The sequence below is a fragment of the Phyllobates terribilis genome, unplaced genomic scaffold (assembly GCF_046119375.1).
Source record: "Phyllobates terribilis strain yellow unplaced genomic scaffold, ASM4611937v1 Scaffold_1__5_contigs__length_1240528914, whole genome shotgun sequence".
Lineage (NCBI taxonomy): Eukaryota > Metazoa > Chordata > Amphibia > Anura > Dendrobatidae > Phyllobates > Phyllobates terribilis.
In genome coordinates, this window is record NW_027362761.1 from 746,524,039 (window position 1) to 746,533,826 (window position 9,788).

General features: G+C 46.3%; 1 protein-coding gene across 3 annotated transcripts in view; it reads left to right on the top strand.

The window, feature by feature from the left end:
* Window positions 1-8,373, top strand: part of LOC141149103 (beta-1,4-galactosyltransferase 1-like) — a 249,856-nt gene extending 241,483 nt beyond the window's left edge. For all 3 annotated transcript variants that reach the window (XM_073636865.1, XM_073636866.1, XM_073636867.1), the window contains one exon: window positions 7,176-8,373. In XM_073636865.1, the coding sequence (XP_073492966.1) occupies window positions 7,176-7,308 (133 nt within the window). In that variant the 3' untranslated portion in view covers window positions 7,309-8,373. The remainder of the gene's footprint in view (window positions 1-7,175) is intronic.
* Window positions 8,374-9,788: the final 1,415 nt, after the last annotated feature.

Below are 9,788 nucleotides of genomic sequence, written 5' to 3' on the forward strand. Positions count from 1 at the left end.
TCAACCTCGCCCCCACCCTGAAACAAAGCAACATCAGTGCAGAGCGCAGAGGCTTCGATCACTGTCACAGCCTCGCCCCCTCCCTGAAACAAAGCATCATCAGTGCAAAGCACAGAGGCTGCGATCACTGTCACAACCTCGCCCCCTCCCTGAAACAAAGCGTCATCAGTGCAGAGCGCAGATGCTGTGATCACTGTCACAACCTCGCCCCCTCCCTGAAACAAAGCATCATCAGAGCAGAGAACAGAGGCTGCGATCACTGTCACAACCTTACCCCCTCCCTGAAACAAAGCGTCATTAGAGCAGAGCTCAGAGGCTGCGATCACTGTCACAACCTCGCCCCCTCCCTGAAACAAAGCATCATCAGAGCAGAGAATAGAGGCTGCGATCACTGTCACAACCTTACCCCCTCCCTGAAACAAAGCGTCATTAGAGCAGAGCTCAGAGGCTGCGATCACTGTCACAACCTCGCCCCCTCCCTGAAACAAAGCGTCATCAGTGCAGAGCGCAGAGGCTGTGATCACTGTCACAACCTCGCCCCCTCCCTGAAACAAAGCGTCATCAGTGCAGAGTGCAGAGGCTGCAATCACTGTCACAACCTCGTCCCCTTCGTGAAACAAAGCGTCATCAGTGCAGAGCACAGAGGCTGCGATCACTGTCACAACCTCGCCCCCTCCCTGAAACAAAGCGTCATCAGTGCAGAGCGCAGAGGCTTCGATCACTGTCACAACCTCGCCCCCTCCCTGAAACAAAGCATCATCAGTGCAGAGCGCAGAGGCTACGATCACTGTCACAACCTCACCCCCTCCCTGAAACAAAGCGTCATCAGAGCAGAGCGCAGAGGCTTTGATCACTGTCACAACCTCGCCCCCTCCCTGAAACAAAGCATCACCAGAGCAGAGAACAGAGTCTGCGATCACTGTCACAACCTTACCCCCTCCCTGAAACAAAGCGTCATTAGAGCAGAGCTCAGAAGCTGCGATCACTGTCACAACCTCGCCCCCTCCCTGAAACAAAGCGTCATCAGAGAAGAGCACAGAGGCTGCGAGCACTGTCACAACCTCGCCCCCTCCCTGAAACAAAGCATCATCAGAGCAGAGCGCAGAGGCTGTGATCACTGTCACAACCTCACCCCCTCCTTGAAACAAAGCGTCATCAGTGCAGAGTGCAGAGGCTGCAATCACTGTCACAACCTCGTCCCCTCCGTGAAACAAAGCGTCATCAGTGCAGAGCACAGAGGCTGCGATCACTGTCACAACCTCGCCCCCTCTCTGAAACAAAGCATCATCAGTGCACAGCGCAGAGGCTTCGATCACTGTCACAACCTCGCCCCCTCCCTGAAACAAAGCGTCATCAGTGCAGAGCGCAGAGGCAACGATCACTGTCACAGCCTTGCCCCCTCCCTGAAACAAAGCGTCATCAGTACAGAGCACAGAGGCTGCGATCACTGTCACAGCCTCGCCCCCTCCCTGAAACAAAACGTCATCAGAGCAGAGCCCACAGACTGCGATCACTGTCACAACTTCGCTCCCTCCCTCAAACAGAGCGTCATCAGTGCAGAGCGCAGAGGCTGAGATCACTGTCACAACCTGGCCCCCTCCCTTAAACAAAGCGTCATCAGTGCAGAGCGCAGAGGCTTTGATCACTGTCACAACCTCGCTCCCTCCCTGAAACAAAGTGACGGTCCCCCTGGGCCGTGGGGTACTCGGTAGCCGGGCCGGTCGTTGGGGCTGGGGATGTCACAGTGGCAGTGACCAGCTCCTTGATTTAGGGCAATCAATGAAAAGGGGAATGATTTAATAAAGGGGATTTAAAGTTCTTTTAATGTTCGTGACGACACCTGTGGTATTCGGCTAAAGGGAGCCGTCGCTGCCAAGCAGGTCCTCTGGAGCTGTTGTTAATGAAGCAGAGTTGGTTTAGCTCTCCACAGGTAGAGCTTAGCTCCAGGGCAGTGTAGATTTTGCAGATGTTGAGGTAGCGGTTGTGGTGCAGCGTAGTGCAGGGGGTGATGGCGCAGCAGTAATAATTCACAGAGACAGTGGGGTGCAGTCTTCCGGATTTACTCACAGTTCTCACTTTGCTCCTGGTTACAACTGCAGATCATAACTTCCCACGTCATGCTGCGTTCACCGGGCAGGGGTTCAGCAATCTCTCAGGTATGCCTGACAGGACCCCGTCCTATATGCCCTTCTCAGCCGACTTCCTGCGCTGGCTCTCACACTTCTTGCCCTGCTCCTCACCAAACAATGTCTCAAGCCGGTATCCTCAGATCTTTCTGGGCAACCTAGAGTTCCCTGGATCCTATGTGGTTACCTTTTTGGCGACTTGAGTGCGGATGTAGCAACTGCACCCTGAAAGTACAGAAGTCTCCGGTTTCCAGTTGAACTTTGTAATTATCACTGATTAGGGGCCGGTCCCCTCTGCGGCTTGATCCCTCCACCGCCTGGCAGATTCAGGTGTACGGGTGGCCTCCAGCACTGCCCGTACCCCTGAGATCCCTTCTTCTTTCCTGGAGCCTTCCTCCTGCTCCTCTCCTCCTCAGTCTGTCCTGGGCCTCTCTGGAAAGGCCCTCTTCCTCCTGAGCAGAACTCCTGATCCCTCTACTTCTCCTCTCAGACTGCCTGACTGAACTCCCACTAGAATATTCCACCCTCTTTTTATATCACTTCTTCCAATGCTCCCATGATTTACTTCCCACACCCACTACATGGTTCCCCCTCACTTTGGTTCCCCCCACTCCAGCCAGGGACAGGGCTCAGGAGGGAAGTGACGCATCTTGCCCCTCCTGCTGATCTGGAGTAGTGTAGTGTTGGATGCAGGTGTTAGGGTCCCGGGCAGCACTCTATCCTTACCTGTGAGTGAGATACCACACCTCTGGGTGAGATGCAGTACCTCTGTGGCGACTGAACCCTCAGGGGCGCCACAAAAGCGTCATCAGTGCAGAGCGCAGAGGCTGCGATCACTGTCACAGCCTCACCCCCTCCCTGAAACAAAGCATCATCAGTGCAGAGCGCAGAGGCTGTGATCAGTGTCACAGCCTCACCCCCTCCCTGAAACAAAGCATCATCAGTGCAGAGCGCAGAGGCTGCGATCACTGTTACAGCCTCGCCCCTTCCCTGAAACAAAGCGTCATCAGAGCAGAGCGCAGAGGCTGCGATCACTGTCACAACCACGCCCCCTCCCTGAAACAAAGCGTCATCAGTGCAGGGCTAGAGCCTGCAATCACTGTCACAGCCTCGCCCCCTCCCTGAAGCAAAGCGTCATCAGTGCAGAGCACAGAGGCTGCGATCACTGTCACAGCCTCGCCCCCTCCCTGAAACAAAGCATCATCAGTGCAGAGCACAGAGGCTGCGATCACTGTCACAGCCTCGCCCCCTCCCTGAAACAAAGCGTGATCAGTGCAGAGCGCAGAGGCTGCAATCACTGTTACAGCCTCGCCCCTCCCTGAAACAAAGCGTCATCAGTCCAGAGCGCAGAGGCTGCGATCAGTGTTACAGCCTCGCCCTCTCTCTGAAACAAAGCCTCATCAGTGCAGAGCGCAAAGGCTGTGATCACTGTCACAGCCTCGCCCCCTCCCTGAAACAAAGCGTCATCAGTGCAGAGCGCCGATGCTGCGATCACTGTCACAGCCTCGCCCCCTCCCTGAAACAAAGCGTCATTAGTGCAGAGCGCAGAGGCTGCAATCACTGTCACAGCCCCGCCCCTTCCCTGAAACAAAGCGTCATCAGTGCAGAGCGCATAGACTGCGATCACTGTCACAGCCTCGCCCCCTCCCTGAAACAAAGCGTCATCAGTGCAGAGCGCATAGACTGCGATCACTGTCACAGCCTCGCCCCCTCCCTGAAACAGAGTGTCATCAGAGCAGAGCGCAGAGGCTGCGATCACTGTCACAGCCTCGCCCCCTCCCTGAAACAAAGCGTCATCAGTGCAGAGCGCAGAGGCTGAGATCACTGTCACAGCCTCGCCCCCTCCCTGAAACAAAGAGTCATCAGTGCAGAGCGCAGAGGCTGCGATCACTGTCACAACCTCGCCCCCTCCCTGAAGCAAAGCGTCATTAGTGCAGGGCTAGAGCCTGCAATCACTGTCAGTCTCACCCCCTCCCTGAAACAAAGCATCATCAGTGCAGAGCGCAGAGGCTTCGATCACTGTCACAGCCCCCCCCTCCCTGAAACAAAGCATCATCAGTGCCGAGTACAGAGGCTGCGATCACTGTTACAGCCTCGCCCCCTCCCTGAAACAAAGCGTCATCAGTGCAGGGCTAGAGCCTGCAATCACTGTCACAGCCCCGCCCCTTCCCTGAAACAAAGCGTCATCAGTGCAGAGCGCAGAGGCTACGATCACTGTTACAGCCTCGCCCCTCCCTGAAACAAAGCGTCATCAGTGCAGGGCAAGAGCCTGCTCTGTTACTGTGCGATCTACACAAAGACAACATATTCTCTGTTGCCGGTTCTGATCAGCAGTAATGAGTCAGCAACAGAACACGTTGTCAGAATACCCAGAGTGCAGAAGACCAGTGACATCACTTGCGGTGGCACCACTGGTTTCTGCACGTCGGGTATTACATAATTACATAGGTAGAATAAAGACCTAGGTTCATCAATTTCAACTTTCCTCCACCAATTGTACATTTTGTCACTAATTTATCTCTAACCCACAATGTTGTGTGTAGCAAGGAAATCATCCAGCCCTTTTTTGAAAGCTGTTATAGTGTCTGCCTTTACTACCTCTTGTGGTCGGCATTCCAGAGTCTGACTGTTCTAACTGTAAAGAACCCTTTCCTGTTTAGGTGCTGGAATCGCCTTTCTTCCACCTGTAATGAATGTCCCCTTGTCTTTAGTATGGTCTTTCAAAGGAATAAGTCACGTGCCGGTACTTTGTAGATGTAAATGAGATCACCTCTGAGGCTTCATTTTTCTAAGCTAAACAAGCTTTTTCAACCTCTCATATAGGAGGCCTTCCACCCCTTATAATAATCTAGTTGCCCACCTTTGAACTGACTCTAACTTCTGAATATCTTTTTTAAATTGTGGAGTCCAAAACTGGATCTCATATTCCAGATGTGGCCTCACCAGTGATTTATAAAGGGGTAACAGTACATTGGGATCACGGGAATTTCTCTCTCTTTTTATACACCCTAAAATCTTGTTTGCTTTTGTGGCTGCTGCTTGACATTGAGTACTGCTGCTCACCTTACTTGTAACCAGAATACCCAATCCCTTCCCCTGTTCTGTAGTCCCGAGTATACTCCCATTTAATGTATATGTAGCAATAGGATTGCTAGGTGTATTACTCTAGTGTTTCCCCATTCAGTCATCTTATCCAGATCATTCTGCAATATCATAATGTCAAGATCAGATTTTAATATCCTACATAGTTTGGTGTCGTCAGCAAAGACTGACACTTTACTCGCAATCCCATCCCCAAGATAATTAATAAAGAGGTTAAGGCTAAGTGCCCACGATGCAGAAATGCTGCATATTGTTTCCGCCTCTCCCTGGCAGGAAAAACGCATGCAATTTTTACATGCGTTTTTCCCGCCAGGTAGAAGCGTTTGTCAATCGTTTTTGCATGCGGGTTATCAAGCGCTTTTCCAAGAGATTTTAGCATCACTTGGAAAAGTGCTTGACAACTTGTTAACACTATATAAATCCATGCAACCGGCATGGATTTATAGTAGTGTGACCAAATTAGTTAAAAAATAAGAATAAGAATGGTAAAAAATAAAAAAAAAAGATTATACTTACCTTCCGATGTCCTCCCTGTGTTTTCTCCGCCGCATCCGGTCTCTTGCACTGCTCGCGGTTGTGTGAAGGACCTGCGGTGACGTCATTGAGTCATGTGACAGGTCACATGACTCAATGACATCATGGCAGGTCCTTCATAACACCGCGACCCATGCAGCAGACCAGACGGAGGGGAGAAAACACCGGGAGGACATCGGAAGGTAAGTATAATCTTTATTTTTCATTTTAAATTCTTTTTTTTTACAGTTTCTATGGTACCCAGGTCTGGATGAGAGTCTCCTCTCCTCCAGACCTGGGTACCATCCGCACATTGACCCGTGTGATATCCGCTTGTGCAGATGCAGTAATGCGGATGTCACGCAGTCCAATGCAAGTCAATGGCGGCGATTACGCTGCGTGTCCACAAAATTAATGGACATGCTGCGGATTTTTTAGCGCAGCATAAATGCTGTGTAAAAATCCGCAGCATGGGCATTGACATTGCGTCTTGTCATTGGGGACCATGGGGGGTGGATTACCAAGCGTTTCCCAAGCGTTTACGCTGCGTAAATTCCGCAGCAAAAGCGCTTTGAAAATGCTTCGTGGGCACACAGCCTAAAGAGAGTCGATCCTAGCACAGATCCCTGCGGTCCCCACTGCTGACTATATCCCATTTAGAGAATGTACCATTTATGATGACTTTTTGTTTCCTGTCATTTAGCCAATTCGTTACCCATCTACACATAGTTCCCCCAAGTCCTTGTTTCTGTAGCTTCGGTATAAGGCTGTTATGTGTTACAGTATCAAATGCCTTTGCAAAGTCCAGATGAATCACATCAGCCACATTACCAACATCCAGATTTGCACTTTCCTCCTCATAGAAACCCAACATGTTGGTTAGACGTGACCTATTGTTCTAGAATCCGTACTCCTGCTGATCTGAGCCAGCAACAGTGCATGTGCTGTCATTGTGCACATCGCGCACGGACCAACCCAGCCCCTGATACAAGTGTCACTGATGTCACTGTGGCAGTGACCGGGAGCGGTCGGGAATTTTTAATTGAAGTATATTAGAAAATAGTTTAGATTATGGCACTAAATAGATAGGGATTTAGGATGAAAATGACTTTGCACTTCGGATCATCCCTTTAAGCTGTTACAGTGTTTGATGCCCTCACACACTCAGGGCCTGAAGAGTCAAAGAATAATTTATATTTTGGTGTTTCTTAAATGTTTTATTAGTTCTCTACCCCCTTAGCTCTTGTAATATGCAAAACATGTATATTTGTTTCCAGGAGCTCTCCTTTGAATATAATCTGCATTTAACACAATACATTATGCAACTTGTGAGAACACATTTGAACCAGTACCACCAGTACAGTAATGGTGACTTTGTTCTAAATTATATTTTGTGCAGCAATTTTGATCTGTATGTTTCTCCCTTCTTTCCAGCTTTCATCTCATATCTAAAGCGGCCCAATTCATGCATGTAGATGGACTTAACTCCTTGGAATATGATGTCATCAAGCGCATTAGCAACAAACTATATACGAAAATCACAGTTAACATTGGAACTGAACAATAACTAGAAACATTTAGTGCAATATATTGATAAGACTTGTTTAATGTATTGATTATATGTATTTAATGTACAGATGATGTGTTTAATGAAATGGCATCTACATTTCAGAGTCTTGGTTATGGACATTCTAAAGGAGGGCTTGTTATTTCTGTTTTATAAAGACTAAATTAGCTGTAATTGATAGGTGATAACTTCTACAAATGATAAAAACCTTTAAAATTATTATTTTTTCACATCTGACATATGTTCATCTATAAACATAGCAAAGGGGCAGTGGCATTTATCAGCCAAGATCACAGAAACTAATGCATAAACAGGATGCAGTTAGACCCCCTTAATAAGTGGAGATAACACAAGTGCAAAAATACTGATGAAACTACCACTCGCATTTTTTTTTATTTTGAGGGGAGGGGGCAAATTTTTTAAAGTTCCTTTATTTCTTTGGCTATGCTTTTGATTTTACTTTAGTGTACGGACTCACATGACAGTGAGGACCCTTGATGTGGATTGTGAGCTTGTGTATTTTGGCCAAAATATCAACCAATACCTCATATGTACAGTATATATTTTTCTGCACATTTTATATTTTTTTATAGGGAGCAGCCATGCCCATCAATGATGACCTTGTAAACTTGGAGCTTGTCCCTCTGTGATGCACATATAGAGTATCGGGCAGCCCGCCTAATCTAATAGCGTGGGCGTGTAATTGGCTGTTAGCTGGTCACTGTGCTATATATGTGTGTGACTTGTGCCCTATTGCAAGCTGGTAGGTTGTGAGTGATAGTTTCATCAGTATTTTGTAACCTGTTAGCGCCATCTTTATTAAGGGGGTCTGGTAAATACCATTTCCTATGTTTATAACTGAATTTTTGGGGCAATTTTTTAAAGTTTCTTTATTTCTTTTGCTATGCTTTTGATTTTACCTATGTGTCCATTTATGTAGCAATAACTTTGGAATGCCTTCACATATCCAAGTAATTCTGAGATTGTTTTTTCATGACATATTGTACTTTACACTAATAGTACATTTAGTTCAATATGCTTTAAATCCATTAAAAAAAAATTAAATGTACAAAAAAAATGTAAATGTGTCTGCCCTTACACGCAGATAGTCATACCATGCAAAATAGTTGCTAATTAACATTTTTCGAAATGTCTTATTTAATGCCAAAATGTTTTTTTATACGTCTAGTTATTCTTTTGGGGACAGAGAGCTTTCAAGTTTAGTTGCAATTTTTTCAAAGTTTTTAGAAACCTATTTTATTGGGAACAACTCAGTTCTCACTTGCCTTTGAGGGGCCTATATGTTAAAAAAAACCTGACAAATCACCACACTTTACAAATTGCACCCTTTAACCCTCCTCAACATCCGTTGTACATGTCTGGCACAGTGAGTCTTGTGTTCCTGCAAACTGCCATATATGTACCGTGCAATGATAAAGTCAGCTCACAAACAGGGCCGACGGCTGCAATGACTGCGATCAATGCAAGAGCCTATCATGGACTTTTAAAACCTTAGATGCCAGCTAAATGGATATTTGAGGGAAGGGGCTCCCTCTTTAATCCCATTGGCACCTCACACTCACTGATGGTTAACATGGTGACCCTAGGTCATTTAATGGCTTTGTGGAATCAGCATTCTATGGTGGACTATTATGCTCTGCAAGAAGCCCGATCTAACATGCCTCCTATCAGATAAATTTACATTTCTAACACCCAAGACAAGTGAAAGTTGAAATCCTATACTGAGACTATGTAAATAAATAAACATAGGCAATAAAACTTGTAACAATATTAAAAAAAATGCAAAACAAAGTGCGAAAAAAATAAAGGAAAAATGTGTTGCAACTTAAAACGCTATTCTGATGTAAAGATGAAGTAAAAAAAATAGTAGACATAATTCGTATTGCCTCATCCAGAATGACCAGATGTATGAAACTGTCCCATGACTTAACATGTATAGTGAACACTGTAAAAAAAAAAAAAAAAATGTCAGAAAAGCTTTTTCATCACATAGTAATAGAATAAAAAGTGATAAAAAAGTGTGTATATATATATATATATATATATATATATATACAGTACAGACCAAAAGTTTGGACACACCTTCTCATTTAAAGATTTTTCGATATTTTCATGACTTTGAAAATTGTACATTCACACTGAAGGCATCAAAACTATGAATTAACACATGTGGAATTATATACTTAACAAAAAAGTGTGAAAGAACTGAAAATATGTCTTATATTCTAGGTTCTTCAAAGTAGCCACCTTTTGCTTTGATGACTGCTTTGCACACTCTTGGCATTCTCTTGATGAGCTTCAAGAGGTAGTCACCGGAAATGGTTTTCACTTCACAGGTGTGCCCTGTCAGGTTTAATAAGTGGGATTTCTTGCCTTATAAATGGGGTTGGGACCATCAGTTGTGTTGTGCAGAAGTCTGGTGGATACACAGCTGATAGTCCTACTGAATAGACTGTTAG